The 16435-nt window shown below is 44.8% G+C and overlaps 1 protein-coding gene across 3 annotated transcripts in view; it reads left to right on the top strand.

Annotated features, from left to right (window-relative positions):
• The window catches only part of anks1b (ankyrin repeat and sterile alpha motif domain containing 1B), a 414498-nt gene that overhangs the window by 189593 nt on the left and 208470 nt on the right, over positions 1-16435 (top strand). For all 3 annotated transcript variants that reach the window (XM_065008369.1, XM_065008370.1, XM_065008371.1), the window contains one exon: positions 147-278. In XM_065008369.1, coding sequence (XP_064864441.1) covers positions 147-278 — 132 coding nt within the window. The remainder of the gene's footprint in view (positions 1-146; positions 279-16435) is intronic.

Consider the following 16435-nt stretch of genomic DNA (forward strand, 5'->3'; position numbering starts at 1 on the left):
CAGTTCGTCATCAATCCAGGGGGCTTTAACAGTTCCCACGGTTAGTTTCTTAACAGGTGCTTGTCAACAATTTGCATGAATAATTTTCAATGTGTGTGCGTGCGTGCGTGCTTTAAATGAACCGTGTGTATTGAATCTCTCTGCAGCGGCCCACTCCCCCACTTCCCCCAGCCCAGGAGGAAGAGGAGGGGGAGAAGAGCTGTGGCCCTGCTGGGTTCTGGGAGGCCCTCACACCCTGCAACGGTTGTCACAACCTGGGCTTCTCCAGCGTGTCACAGGTACGCACACACACGCACACACGCACCTCCCCCTTTCACTTGTATTCCTACATAGCCTCTTCCTCCTGTCATTAATATAACTGATAACCATTGTTATGGAGTGCCAGTATACTATGCTATAATTGCCCTGTCTCAAACATAAGTCACTCTAATGGCCTGTTTCCCAGTTTGCATGGCTTGTTGCCTCTGAAATCATCAGTTAATATACATCACCCAGCAGAATGCAGCTCTGCTGGGCCATGTAGCAATATGTTTATGTATTTCCATGACTAATAGAGATCAGTGGATGTCGTCTTCCGTTTTGCGCTTGGTGTGTGTTTGTCGTTGTGTTGCCGTGAGCACCACATAGTATCTCTCTCGACCACTTGCTCTCTTTCATGATCTATCTTTCTCACTGTCTATCTTTCTCACTATCTTTCTTTCTCACTATCTATCTTTCTCACTATCTATCTTTCTCACTATCTAACTTTCTCACTATCTAACTTTCTCACTATCTATCTTTCTCAATATCTATCTTTCTCACTATCTATCTTTCTCACTGTCTATCTTTCTCGCTATCTATCTTTCTCGCTATCTATCTTTCTCACTATCTATCTTTCTCACTATCTAACTTTCTCACTATCTATCTTTCTCAATATCTATCTTTCTCACCATCTATCTTTCTCACTGTCTATCTTTCTCACGATCTATCTTTCTCACTGTCTATCTTTCTCACTATCTATCTTTCTCACTATCTATCTTTCTCACTATCTATCTTTCTCACTATCTATCTTTCTCACTATCTATCTTTCTCACTGTCTGTCTTTCTCACTGTCTGTCTTTCTCACTATCTATCTTTCTCACTATCTACAGTTCAAATCAAATCAAATCAAATGTTTTTATATAGCCCTTCGTACATCAGCTGATATCTCAAAGTGCTGTACAGAAACCCAGCCTAAAACCCCAAACAGCAAGCAATGCAGGTGTAGAAGCACAGTTGAAGTCGGAACTTTACATACACCTTAGCCAAATACATTTAAACTCAGTTTTTCACAATTCCTGACATTTAATCCTACTACAAATTCCCAGTCTTAGGTCAGTTAGGATCACCACTTTATTTTAAGAATGTGAAATGTCAGAATAAGTAGAGTAGGGAGAATGATTTATTTCAGCTTTTATTTATTTCATCACATTCTCAGTGGGTCGGAAGTTGACATACACTCAATTAGTATTTGGTAGCAAAGTATTTGATTGCCTTTAAATTGTTTAACTCGGGTCAAACGTTTCAGGAAGACTTCCACAAGCCCCCCACAATAAGTTGGGTGAATGTTGGCCCATTCCTCCTGACAGAGCTGGTGTAACTGAGTCAGGTTTGTAGGCCTCCTTGCTCGCACACGCTTTTTCAGTTCTGCCCACAAATGTTCTATGGGATTGAGGTCAGGGCTTTGTGATGGCCACTCCAATACATTGCCTTTGTTGTCCTTAAGCCATTTTTCCACAACTTTGGAAGTATGCTTGGGGTCATTGTCCATTTGGAAGACCCATTTGTGACCAATAACTTCCTGACTGATGTATTGAGATGTTGCTTCAATATATCCACATCATTTTCCTTCCTCATAATGCCATTTATTTTGTGAAGTGCACCAGTCCCTCCTGCAGCAAAGCACCCCCACAACATGATGCTGCCATCCCCGTGCTTCACGGTTGGGATGATGTTCTTCGGCTTGCAAACCTCTCCCTTTTTCCTCCAAACATAACTATGGTCATTATGGCCAAACAGTTCTATTTTTGTTTCATCAGATCAGAGGACATTTCCCCAAAAAGTACGATCTTTGTCCCCATGTGCAGTTGCAAACCGTAGTCTAGCTTTTTATGGTGGTTTTGGAGCAGTGGCTTCTTCCTTGCTGAGCGGCCTTTCAGGTTATGTCGATATAGGACTAGTTTTACTGTGGATATAGATACTTTTGTACCTGTTTCCTCCAGCATCTTCACAAGGTTCTTTGCTGTTGTTCTGGGATTGATTTGCACTTTTGCACCAAAGTACGTTCATCTCTAGGAGACAGCCTTCCTGAGTGGAATGACAGCTGCGTGGTCCCATGGTGTTTATACTTGCATACTATTGTTTGTACAGATGAACGTGGTACCTTCAGGCATTTGGAAATTGCTCCCAAGGATGAACCAGACTTGTGGATGTATACAATTTTTTTCTGAGGTATTGGCTGATTTCTTTTGATTTTCCCATGATATCAAGCAAAGAGGCACTGAGTTTGAAGGTAGGCCTGGAAATACATCCACAGGTACACCTCAAAATTGACTCAAATGATGTCAATTAGCCTATCAGAAGCTTCTAAAGCCATAACATAATTTTCCGGAATTTTCCAAGCTGTTTAAAGGCACAGTCAACTTACTGTATGTAAACTTCTGACCCACTGGAATTGTGATACAGTGAATTATAAATGAAATAATCTGTCTGTAATCAAAAATTACTTGTGTCATGCACAAAGTAGATGTCCTAACCGACTTGCCAAAACTATAGTTTGTTAACAAGACATTTGTTGAGTGGTTGAAAAACGAGTTTTAATGACTCTAGCCTAAGTGTATGTAAACTTCCGACTTCAACTGTATCTTTCTCACTATCTATCTGAATATCTTTTTCTCTCTTCGTTTAGTTTCTCTCTCTTTCGCTCTCCTGTAATTTTTCTCTTTCTCTTGTTGTCTCCACAACGGGGAAGAGCATCAGTATCCATTCTCCCAGCTCTTTCCCCTCCGTCTCCTCCTTTTCCCCCTCCCTCTCCCCCTCCTGTCTCCCCCTCTCACCCCCCTTTCACCCCCTCCGTCCTCCCTCTCTCCCCTTCTGTCTCCCTGTCTCCCCCTCTTTCCCTTCCCTCTCTCCCCCTCTGTCTCCCCGTCATGTCTCCCTCCTCTGTCTTCCCCCTCTCCCCGTCATGTCTCCACCCTCTGCCCCCCCCCTTCCCTCCTGTGTTTGGCCCACAGCCTGGCTAGAGTTAACTATCTATCAACACCTGGGCCTCTGTGTGGTGGGGGATGATGGGCCTGGGATGGAGTCCCTGGCCGATTAGCAGGGTCCACTTTTGGGATTTTGTGTATGTGTATACATTTTGTTCTCAACTGGCCTCATTTTGGTTTCAACTAGTCCAAAATTCTCCCCACACCTCCTCTCCCTGTCCCCAAGGCATTCAGCTCCCTCCTGATTGGTTTGTCTCTCAACAAGGGAATCATATTACTTATAACAGGATGCTTCAACTAGTCCTGGAACTTTCAATGTGTTTGTTCAACCAATACTCAGCACAATCTTCACAAAATATCCATCTATATTGTTTAATTTCAGAGGTTAAATTGTAAGTAAGGACGCTTTTTCAGTGCCAATGTCCACCACCAAAGCAGACTTACTCCACACCTCCTCAGTCTCCCTCCCTTTTTCTCTCCTCCTTCTCTCCATCTGTTATTCTCTCCTTCCTCCTCTCATCCGTCCGGTTTGTCAGATTGTCAGAGTGATGGCAGTCCCACTGGGCTCTGTTCTCTTCCTCTTTTTAAGTGGTGAAATGTCTCTCTCTCGCTTTCCACTCGGTTTCACCTCTTCACTTTTTCTCCACAACTTTCTTTCCCTTTGGCCTCACCCCCCATCTCTCTGTCTCTCTCTCTCCTTCCCTACCTCACCCCCCATCTCTCTGTCTCTCTCTCTCCTTCCCGACCTCACCCCCATCTCTCTGTCTCTCTCTCTCCTTCCCGACCTCACCCCCATCTCTCTGTCTCTCTCTCTCCTTCCCTACCTCACCCCACATCTCTCTGTCTCTCTCTCTCTCCTTCCCTACCCCACCCCCATCTCCCTGTCTCTCTCTCTCCTTTCCTACATAACCCCCATCTCTCTGTCTCTCTCTCTCTCCTTCCTTACCTCACCCCCATCTCTCTGTCTCTCTCTCTCCTTCCCTACCTCACCCCCATCTCTCTGTCTCTCTCTCTCCTTCCCTACCTCACCCCCATCTCTCTGTCTCTCTCTCTCCTTCCCTACCTCACCCCACATCTCTCTGTCTCTCTCTCTCTCCTTCCCTACCTCACCCCACATCTCTCTCTCTCTCTCTCTCCTTCCATACCTCACCCCACATCTCTCTCTCTCTCTCTCTCCTTCCCTACCTCACCCCACATCTCTCTGTCTCTCTCTCTCCTTCCCTACCTCACCCCCATCTCTCTGTCTCTCTCTCTCCTTCCCTACCTCACCCCCATCTCTCTGTCTCTCTCTCTCCTTCCCTACCTCACCCCATCTCTCTGTCTCTCTCTCTCCTTCCCTACCTCACCCCCATCTCTCTGTCTCTCTCTCTCCTTCCCTACATAACCCCCATCTCTCTGTCTCTCTCTCTCCTTCCCTACATCACCCCCATATCTCTCTCTCCTTCCCTACCCCACCCCCATCTCTCTGTCTCTCTCTCTCCTTCCCTACCTCACCCCCATCTCTCTGTGCTCTCTCTCTCCTTCCCTACCTCACCCCCATCTCTCTGTCTCTCTCTCTCCTTCCCTACATCACCCCACATCTCTCTGTCTCTCTCTCTCCTTCCCTACCTCACCCCCATCTCTCTGTCTCTCTCTCTCTTCCCTACCTCACCCCCATCTCTCTGTCTCTCTCTCTCCTTCCCTACCTCACCCCATCTCTCTGTCTCTCTCTCTCTCCTTCCCTACATAACCCCCCATCTCTCTGTCTCTCTCTCCTTCCCTACATCACCCCCATATCTCTCTCTCCTTCCCTACCCCACCCCCCATCTCTCTGTCTCTCTCTCTCCTTCCCTGCATCACCCCACATCTCTCTCTCTCCTTCACTACATCAGCCCACATCTCTTTCTCCACATTTCTCTCTCACTGTCTGACAGAAGTGTGTTAAGCGCTGTATCGATCGCCGTGGTAGCGAGGTCTCAGCTGTCACTCAAGCTGTCAGTCAGAGAGACGGACTGTACTCTGATGTGTGCTGCAGAGGGTTACTGTAAAAGGCTGCTGTGTGTGTGTGTGTGTGTGTGTGTGTGTGTGTGTGTGTGTGTGTGTGTGTGTGTGTGTGTGTGTGTGATAAATAGAGCGAGTGAGGGAGTCAGAGAGAGAGAGAGAGAGAGGGAGAGAAAGAGAGAGAGCAATTAGTTGTAACCACAGAAGCAACCCCAAGACATCATCACACGTCTTTCATTGCCACAGTTCCTATATATGGGCATTGAGAAGGTGGAAAAACGTGTCCTTCTCTGTCGCATGTCTTGCATATGTGTGTTTGAGCGGAGGGGGTTCCATCTCTCTCTCTCTCTCTCTCTCTCTCTCTCTCTCTCTCTCTCTCGTCACACAGACGTGGATCCTCTGTCCTCTCCATGTGAACGCAGATGCCATGACAACCAAGGACCACTTTAGGTGTGTGTGTGGGTGTGTTTGGTAAAGCGGTGCGGGGTTCCTTCAGCTGAAAGTACGACTTCTTAGATGGAAACAAAGTATTAACTTTTTCACTGTGGAGCCCCTGCAGAGAGAACGATGGAGAGAGATGGGGGGAGGGGGAGAGCGAGAGAGGGAAGGCAAAGGGTCCACACGGTTGCTAGGCAACACAGAAATTCATAAAGTAGCAGGCGTGGGATATCCGCCCACTACAACCATTGACAAATCTGTACCAGATCAGGTCAGGTGCGTCAGAGCACTGCGCAATATCAGACACACACGCATACGGAAACACACACCCACACACATACGCACACGGCTGCACGCTGCACGGCTGTATGCACGCAAATCGGGCCTAGTGCTCCCGAGTGGTGCAGCGGTCTAAGGCACTGCATCTCAGTGCTAGAGGCGTCACTACAGACACCCTAGTTCAAATCCAGGCTGTATCACAACCAGCCGTGATTGGGAGTCCCATAGGGCGGCCACCATTGGTTCAGCGCTGTCCCGGTTGGACCGGTGCAGGCCGTCATTGTAATTAAGAATGTATTCTTAACTGACTTGCCTAGTTAAATAAAGGTTCAATTCAACAACAACAAAATGCAGTGCAGGTTGGGAGAATCCAGGGTAAATGAATGGAGCTGGAAGGGTGTGTGTCCAATGCTGCAGTCATAGTAAGCTGTAGTGACCAATGCTGCAGTCATAGTAAGCTGTAGTGACCAATGCTGCAGTCATAGTAAGCTGTAGTGACCAATGCTGCAGTCATAGTAAGCTGTAGTGTCCAATGCTGCAGTCATAGTAAGCTGTAGTGACCAATGCTGCAGTCATAGTAAGCTGTAGTGACCAATGCTGCAGTCATAGTAAGCTGTAGTGTCCAATGCTGCAGTCATAGTAAGCTGTAGTGTCCAATGCTGAAGTCATAGTAAGCTGTAGTGACCAATGCTGCAGTCATAGTAAGCTGTAGTGTCCAATGCTGAAGTCATAGTAAGCTGTAGTGACCAATGCTGCAGTCATAGTAAGCTGTAGTGTCCAATGCTGCAGTCATAGTAAGCTGTAGTGACCAATGCTGCAGTCATAGTAAGCTGTAGTGACCAATGCTGCAGTCATAGTAAGCTGTAGTGACCAATGCTGCAGTCATAGTAAGCTGTAGTGTCCAATGCTGCAGTCATAGTAAGCTGTAGTGACCAATGCTGCAGTCATAGTAAGCTGTAGTGACCAATGCTGCAGTCATAGTAAGCTGTAGTGACCAATGCTGCAGTCATAGTAAGCTGTAGTGACCAATGCTGAAGTCATAGTAAGCTGTAGTGACCAATGCTGAAGTCATAGTAAGCTGTAGTGACCAATGCTGCAGTCATAGTAAGCTGTAGTGACCAATGCTGCAGTCATAGTAAGCTGTAGTGACCAATGCTGCAGTCATAGTAAGCTGTAGTGACCAATGCTGCAGTCATAGTAAGCTGTAGTGACCAATGCTGAAGTCATAGTAAGCTGTAGTGACCAATGCTGAAGTCATAGTAAGCTGTAGTGACCAATGCTGCAGCCATAGTAAGCTGTAGTGTCCAATGCTGCAGCCATAGTAAGCTGTAGTGACCAATGCTGCAGTCATAGTAAGCTGTAGTGACCAATGATGCAGTCATAGTAAGCTGTAGTGTCCAATGCTGCAGTCATAGTAAGCTGTAGTGTCCAATGCTGCAGTCATAGTAAGCTGTAGTGACCAATGCTGCAGTCATAGTAAGCTGTAGTGACCAATGCTGCAGTCATAGTAAGCTGTAGTGACCAATGCTGCAGTCATAGTAAGCTGTAGTGACCAATGCTGCAGTCATAGTAAGCTGTAGTGACCTTGTCACGCCCAGCCATCCTCTCCTCATCTCACTAGAACATTCTGCTGACATTGTCAGGCGCTACCCTTGGGATTCTTAGAACCGCTGGGAGTGTGTGTGTTTGTGTTTCCCTCAGGGTTGCAGATAACTGTGTCCTCGAGGGGAAAAGAACTGAGGTTCTGGAGGTCTGATAAGAGAGAGTCTTGGGGAACAGAGGAAGAGGTGGGGTCAGATGTTTGAGTTTCATATCAGTCATGACCAAGATCAAATTGTTTTGATGAAATATAACTTCCCACTTTGTTCTTATACAGACTTCAATACAATTGAATATGTTACATATGTGACTATTGTTATTTAAATTGGTCATTGAGAAACACCCCCTGGATGTCTTGTGCGATGGTTTGCTCCACAGAACACACTGGTTGGAGTGTTCCAATGTGCTGGTTCGAAACCCCAACTAGGTGAAACATCTGCCGATGTGCCCTTGAGCAAGGCACCTAACCCTCTGGAGAAGAGTTTCTGCTATGTGACTAACGTTACAATGTAAAAGTCATGTAAATGCAGTTGAAGGAAGGCTGTTCAGGAGGTATCGGTGTCCCATGTGGCTCAGTTGGTAGAGCATGGCGCCTTCAATGCCAGGGTCGTGGGTTTGATTCCCATGGTATGCACTCACTACTGTAAGTCTCTCTGGATCAGAGGGTCTGCTGACTGACTCAAATGTAAAACTTGTAAGATAAGTGGAGATAAGTGTTTGTGTGTAATTACATTCATTTCTCATGGCTAATATTTATGGGGAATGCATTAAGTATCAAATCAAGCTTTCAGACATGGAATGCATTAAGTATCAAATCAAGCTTTCAGACATGGAATGCATTAAGTATCAAATCAAGCTTTCAGACATGGAATGCATTAAGTATCAAATCAAGCTTTCAGACATGGAATGCATTAAGTATCAAATCAAGCTTTCAGACATGGAATGCATTAAGTATCAAATCAAGCTTTCAGACAGGGAATGCAATAAGTATCAAATCAAGCTTTCAGACAGGGAATGCATTAAGTATCAAATCAAGCTTTCAGACATGGAATGCATTAAGTATCAAATCAAGCTTTCAGACAGGGAATGCATTAAGTATCAAATCAAGCTTTCAGACATGGAATGCATTAAGTATCAAATCAAGCTTTCAGACATGGAATGCATTAAGTATCAAATCAAGCTTTCAGACATGGAATGCATTAAGTATCAAATCAAGCTTTCAGACATGGAATGCATTAAGTATCAAATCAAGCTTTCAGACATGGAATGCATTAAGTATCAAATCAAGCTTTCAGACATGGAATGCATTAAGTATCAAATCAAGCTTTCAGACAGGGAATGCATTAAGTATCAAATCAAGCTTTCAGACATGGAATGCATTAAGTATCAAATCAAGCTTTCAGACATGGAATTCATTAAGTATCAAATCAAGCTTTCAGACAGGGAATGCATTAAGTATCAAATCAAGCTTTCAGACATGGAATGCATTAAGTATCAAATTAAACTTTCAGACATGGAATGCAACACAATGTGCTTCACAGGAAAAAACTATGAAGATACAAATATATTTACAAACATAAGAGGATAAAATATTAAATTAAACTGAATGACTAAAAAGCACCCTAAGGAAAAGCACCCCAAGGAAAAGCACCCTACGGAAAAGCACCCCAAGGAAAAGCACCCCAAGGAAAAGCACCCCAAGGAAAAGCACCCTAAGGAAAAGTACCCTAAGGAAAAGTACCTTAAGGAAAATCACCCCAAGGAAAAGCACCCTAAGGAAAAGCACCCTAAGGAAAAGCACCCCAAGGAAAAGCACCCCAAGGAAAAGCACCCTAAGGAAAAGCACCCCAAGGAAAAGCACCCCAAGGAAAAGCACCCCAAGGAAAAGCACCCCAAGGAAAAGCACCCCAAGGAAAATCACCCCAAGGAAAATCACCCTAAGGAAAAGCAAAGCTAAAAAGGGTTGTTTTAAGATCTCTTTTAAATATGTCCAGTTTCGACCCTCCTCCGGTTCTCTGGCAGACTATTCCAGAGGCTGGGGGCATAGTAACTGCCTCTCTATGCCTCTTGGTCCTGGGCTTTGGGATAGTTAAAAGGCTTCCTCTCTATGCCTCTTGGTCCTGGGCTTTGGGATAGTTAAAAGGCTTCCTCTCTATGCCTCTTGGTCCTGGGCTTTGGGATAGTTAAAAGGCTGCCTCTCTATGCCTCTTGGTCCTGGGCTTTGGGATAGTTAAAAGGCTTCCTCTCTATGCCTCTTGGTCCTGGGCTTTGGGATAGTTAAAAGGCTGCCTCTCTATGCCTCTTGGTCCTGGGCTTTGGGATAGTTAAAAGGCTGCCTCTCTATGCCTCTTGGTCCTGGGCTTTGGGGTAGTTAAAAGGCTTCCTCTCTATGCCTCTTGGTCCTGGGCTTTGGGATAGTTAAAAGGCTGCCTCTCTATGCCTCTTGGTCCTGGGCTTTGGGATAGTTAAAAGGCTTCCTCTCTATGCCTCTTGGTCCTGGGCTTTGGGATAGTTAAAAGGCTTCCTCTCTATGCCTCTTGGTCCTGGGCTTTGGGGTAGTTAAAAGGCTTCCTCTCTATGCCTCTTGGTCCTGGGCTTTGGGATAGTTAAAAGGCTTCCTCTCTATGCCTCTTGGTCCTGGGCTTTGGGGTAGTTAAAAGGCTTCCTCTCTATGCCTCTTGGTCCTGGGCTTTGGGGTAGTTAAAAGGCTTCCTCTCTATGCCTCTTGGTCCTGGGCTTTGGGGTAGTTAAAAGGCTTCCTCTCTATGCCTCTTGGTCCTGGGCTTTGGGGTAGTTAAAAGGCTTCCTCTCTATGCCTCTTGGTCCTGGGCTTTGGGATAGTTAAAAGGCCAGTACCAAAGGATCTAAGGGACCTACTGGGTACATAACTTAGATGCATGTCTGACATGTATTGAGGTGCACAATCGTGGATTGATTTACACACCAATAGAAATGAATTGTAAAACTCACAGGCAGCCAGTGCAGAGACCTTAAGACCGGTGTATTGTGTGCTGTCTGTCTGGTCTTGGTCAGTACCTGTGCTGCAGCATTCTGTATGTTTTGCAATTGACAAATGGCTTGCTTGTCAGACAGGAGAGCATTACAGGAGTCAAGCCTGCTTGTAATAAAAACATGGATGAGTCTCTCTGTATCAGCCTTAGAGAGAAACGGCAACACCGTGGCAATGTTCCTCAGGTGGTAAAAATATATTGGTCACATTCCTAATGTTTGATTCGAAATGGAGTTCAGAATCTAAAATAACACCTCGTTTTTTTACCTGGTGTTTTATCTGTATTGTCCGTGAATTAAAATGTGCCCCCAGATTTTCTCTCTGTGCTTTGGCTCCAACAATAAGTACCTTGTTCTTGTCTTGATTTAGTTGGAGGAAGTTGTGAGCCACCCAAGTATTTAAATCACTAATACAGTCTAATAAATGATCCGTAGAGCTAAAATCCTCTGGTAACACAGAAACACAAAGTTGTGTCTGCGTAGCAGTGAAAATCAATGCTGTTCTTTCTGATAACACTGCCAAGGGGTAACGTATATAAATTGAACAGTACCAGACCCAAAATCGAACGTTGTGGAATGCCACAACTCTCGACTGGTTAAATAGGTCTTAAAGAGGTCCTAAAGGACAGAGAGCTGTTTGGCATCTGTGTTGGCTTTAAGATAATTTAAGGCTGTCTAAGAGACTGTCAGAGACTAAGGCTGTCTCTGTGCTGTGGTGGGCCCGAATACCACATTGGATAAAACATTTAAAAAATGCTGGTTGAAAACCAATTTCTTAAGAATTTTACTTAAGAATGGAAGGTTGGAGATTGGCTGAAAATTGCAGAGAGCTGAAGAATCTAGATGACTTTCTTCTGAATGGGTTTCACCATAGCAGTTTATTGCAGTGGGGAAAGCGCCTGTGAAGTGATTAACAATTGCTTTCACTTCTTCAGATATGCAATTAAAAACAGTTTTGAAAAAGGTGGTGGGGATATGATAGAGAAGGCAGGTAGAAGGCTTAAGTTGTGATATCACTTTCCTGAGCACGTTTGTGTCAACCAGGGAAAATACATCCATAGTGCCTTTGCGTGGTAGTCTAGGGCACATATCAAAACTTATCATCAGGTCTTGCTGGACTGACAAACGTTAGGCTGGGTATCTCTGAAATATGCCGCAAACTCTTCACATTTAGATGTAGAGGAAAGTTCACATAGGTTTGCGAGGGTAGGATTTATCAGGCCATCAATAGTCAGGAAGAGCACTGACAAATTATTCTGATTAATAGTGATCAAGTTACAAAAATGAGCCCGTCTGGCATTTCTAATTGCCTTGTTATAAATGCCAAGATGCTCTCTCAGAATATCATAAAGGACCTGCAACTTTGACTTTCTTCACCTCCGCTCAATTAAATGTATAGGTTTCCTCCCTCATCTCTGTTTTGATGAGGCCTTTTTCAACTTTACTGGAGCCATGGCATCAATGGTTGCCTTTTAATTTGCTATTAAAGTTATCAGATAAATCATCACAAGAAGAAGGCAGAATAGGTGGTGGAGTATTGTTCATACACTCAATAACATCTGTATCATTGTCAGAGGTAAGATAGTATTTCTTAATAATGTGTTCAGTATTACACTGCACTATGGGCAACAAGGTAGTAACAAATATGGAGTGGTGATCAGATAAAGCGACATCACCAATAGAGGATATGTCAATAGAAAGCCCCTTGGTAATAACCAGGTCCAGAGTATGGCTGTGGTTATGGGTGGGCCCAGTAGAAAGCCCCTTGGTAATAACCAGGTCCAGAGTGTGGTCGCGGTTATGGGTGGGCCCAGTAGAAAGCCCCTGGTAATAACCAGGTTCAGAGTATGGCTGTGGTTATGGGTGGGCCCAGTAGAAAGCCCCTTGGTAATAACCAGGTCCAGAGTATGGCTGTGGTTATGGGTGAGCCCAGTAGAACGCCCCTTGGTAATAACCAGGTCCAGAGTGTTGTCGCGGTTATGGGTGAGCCCGGTAACATGTTAGATAAAGTCCATATAGTTCAAAGGATGAATATGTTTGATGGCCTTGGGGTCAGTCTCTTAGTCAACATGAAAATTAAAATCGCCCAACACAATGATTTTATCATAGTTCTCAAGGACAATAGAGAATAGTTCAGAGAAATCAGTAAACATAGTCGGCCAGTACTTTGGTGGCCTCTACATGTAACTGATGCAAGCAGTAGAATCAGATTTGAAAAAACAGGTCAAAATACACCTAATGGAGCAGCGGGGATTGTGAAGAGACACACGCAGGAACAGCTTGGGGCGGCAGGTAGCCTAGTGGTTAGAGCGTTGGGCCAGTAACTGAAAGGTTGCTAGATCGAATCCCCGAGCAGACAAGGTAAAAAACATATGTCTTTCTGCCCCTGAACAATGCAGTTAACCCACTGTTCATAGGCCGTCATTGTAAATAAGAATTTGTTCTTAACTGACTTGCTTGGTTAAATAAAAAATAAAAACAAATGACCAGCCATTTCTGTAGGAGTTCATATGTTTTCTAAGTCCTCTGTTGCTTTTTCTGACCGGGAGGACTGGATCAGTACCAGACCCTGTCTGTCAGTCTCTAAAACAGTTTGATGTTGCTGGGTCTGGAGCACTACCAGACCCTGTCTGTCAGTCTCTAGAACAGTTTGATGTTGCTGGGTCTGGAGCACTACCAGACCCTGTCTGTCAGTCTCTAAAACAGTTTGATGTTGCTGGGTTTGGAGCACTACCAGACCCTGTCTGTTAGTCTCTAAAACAGTTTGATGTTGCTGGGTCTGGAGCACTACCAGACCCTGTCTGTCAGTCTCTAAAACAGTTTGATGTTGCTGGGACTGGAGCACTACCAGACCCTGTCTGTCAGTCTCTAAAACAGTTTGATGTTGCTTGGTCTGGAGCACTACCAGACCCTGTCTGTCAGTCTCTAAAACAGTTTGATGTTGCTGGGTCTGGAGCACTACCAGACCCTGTCTGTCAGTCTCTAAAACAGTTTGATGTTGCTTGGTCTGGAGCACTACCAGACCCTGTCTGTCAGTCTCTAAAACAGTTTGATGTTGCTGGGTCTGGAGCACTACCAGACCCTGTCTGTCAGTCTCTAAAACAGTTTGATGTTGCTGGGTCTGGAGCACTACCAGACCCTGTCTGTCAGTCTCTAAAACAGTTTGATGTTGCTTGGTCTGGAGCACTACCAGACCCTGTCTGTCAGTCTCTAAAACAGTGTGATGTTGCTGGGTCTGGAGCACTACCAGACCCTGTCTGTCAGTCTCTAAAACAGTTTGATGTTGCTGGGTCTGGAGCACTACCAGACCCTGTCTGTCAGTCTCTAAAACAGTTTGATGTTGCTGGGTCTGGAGCACTACCAGACCCTGTCTGTTAGTCTCTAAAACAGTTTGATGTTGCTGGGTCTGGAGCACTACCAGACCCTGTCTGTCAGTCTCTAAAACAGTTTGATGTTGCTGGGTCTGGAGCACTACCAGACCCTGTCTGTTAGTCTCTAAAACAGTTTGATGTTGCTGGGTCTGGAGCACTACCAGACCCTGTCTGTCAGTCTCTAAAACAGTTTGATGTTGCTGGGTCTGGAGCACTACCAGGCCCTGTCTGTCAGGGAGCTAACATTAATGATATGCATGTCAATCTCTCATGGCTCAAAGTGGAGGAGAGATTGACTTCTTCACTACTTCCCGAGGTGTCTGTTTTAAACTACTAGCATACAGCTCGGACACCCATGCATACCCCACAAGACATGACACAAGGTCTCTTTACAGTCCCCAAGTCCAGAACAGACTATGGGATGCACACAGCACTACATAGAGCCATGACTACATAGAGCCTTGACTACATGGAACTCTATTCCACATTAGGTGGAATGCAGATCCAAGCAGTAGAATTCAAATTTCAAATTTCAAAAACAGGTCAAAATACACCTAATGGAACAGCGGGGACTGTGAAGAGACACACACAGGAACAGATACACTCTACACACACGTGCACTCTACACACACGTGCACTCTACACACACGTGCATTGTAATATTGTTGTATTGTGGTGTTATACAAGTTGTATTGTTGATATCTAGTGGTGTAAAAATGTTAATCGATGTACTGTTTTATCTTTTCTTTAATAAAAGCCTTAATGTGTTTGGACCCCAGGAAGAGCAGCTGCTGCCTTTTCAACAGCTAATGGGATCCCTAATACATACAAATACAGCTTTTCTATAGGAGTTACAGCAAGGTCGGTGTACTTAGAAAGCAAGTTTCCTTTTCTCTCAGCCGAGCTAGCAGCCAGAGGATCTCTTCCCTAAGATGCTTGATGATGGTACATTTAGGGCAGACAAATCCCTGTCCATTTTCCAGTTCCACCTGATCTGCATCTTGTGGAAATCATTTTCCAGCTGTGGATAAAACCACTGGTGGGCTAGCACTGCTACCGTTAGCTGCTAGCCATCATGAAAACGGAACAGGTTAGCTGCTACTTAACAGGAATCCGGGACACAAACTGACGGGGTCGGCCTAAAGACTGACCCCGTCATGGAGCCAGTAGAAATACAAACTTTAGCGATTATTAAGAACGATTTCATGTAATCTATTTCATAAAAACAACTAACCGAGTGTATTCTTTGCCAAAAGTTTTGACAATGACGCAAATATTAATTTTCACAAAGTCTGCTGCCTCAGTTTCTGAGATGTCTGTCTCAGTCCTACTAACTCTATCCGGGATATGTCTCTCTCAGTCCTACTAACTCCAAATGGTGATTTGCATATACTCCAGAATGTTATGAAGAGTGATCAGATTAATTGCAATTAATTGCAAAGTCCCTCTTTGCCATGCAAATGAACTGAATCCCCCAAAAACATTTCCACTGCATTTCATCCCTGACACGAAAGGACCAGCTGACATCATGTCAGTGATTCTTTCGTTAACACAGGTGTGAGTGTTGACGAGGACAAGGCTGGAGATCACTCTGTCATGCTGATTGAGTTCGAATAACAGACTGGAAGCTTCAAAAGGAGGGTGGTGCTTGGAATCATTGTTTTCCTCTGTCAACCATGGTTAGTGCATCTGCACGCACAGTGAGGTGAAGACTTTTGGAGGATGGCCTGGTTTCAAGGAGGGCAGCAAAGAAGCCACTTCTCTCCAGGAAAAACATCAGGGACAGACTGATATTCTGCATAAGGTACAGGGATTGGACTGCTGAGAAATGGGGGAAAGTCATTTTCTCTGATGAATCCCCTTTCCGATTGTTTGGGGCATCTGGAAAAAAGCTTGTCCGGAGAAGACAAGGTGAGTGCTACCATTAGTCCTGTGTCATGCCAACAGTAAAGCATCCTGAGACCATTCATGTGTGGGGTTGCTTCTCAGCCAAGGGAGTGGGCTCACTCATTTTACCTAAGAACACGGTCATGAATAAAGAATGGTACCAACACATCCTCTGAGAGCAACTTCTCCAAACCATCAAGGAACAGTTTGGTGATGAACAATGCCTTTTCCAGCCTGATGGAGCACCTTGCCATAAGGCAAAAGTGATAACTAAGTGGCTCTGGGAACAAAACATCAATATTTTTGTCCATGGCCAGGAAGCTCCCCAGACATTATTCCCATTGAGAACTTGTGGTCAATCCTCAAGAGGCTGGTGGACAAACAAAAACCCACCAATTCTGACAAACTCCAAGCATTGATTATGCAAGAATGGGCTGCCATCAGTCAGGATGTGGCCCAGAAGTTAATTGACAGCATGCCAGTGCGGATTGCAGAGGTCTTGAAAAAGAAGGGTCAGCACTGCAAATATTGACTCTTTGCATCAACCTCATGTAATTGTCAATAAAAGCCTTTGACACGTATGAAATGCTTTTAATTATATTTCAGTATTCCATAGTAACATCTGACAAAAAATATCTAAAGACACTG

Source organism: Oncorhynchus nerka, linkage group LG23 (assembly GCF_034236695.1).
Source record: "Oncorhynchus nerka isolate Pitt River linkage group LG23, Oner_Uvic_2.0, whole genome shotgun sequence".
In the NCBI taxonomy this organism is placed as follows: domain Eukaryota; kingdom Metazoa; phylum Chordata; class Actinopteri; order Salmoniformes; family Salmonidae; genus Oncorhynchus; species Oncorhynchus nerka.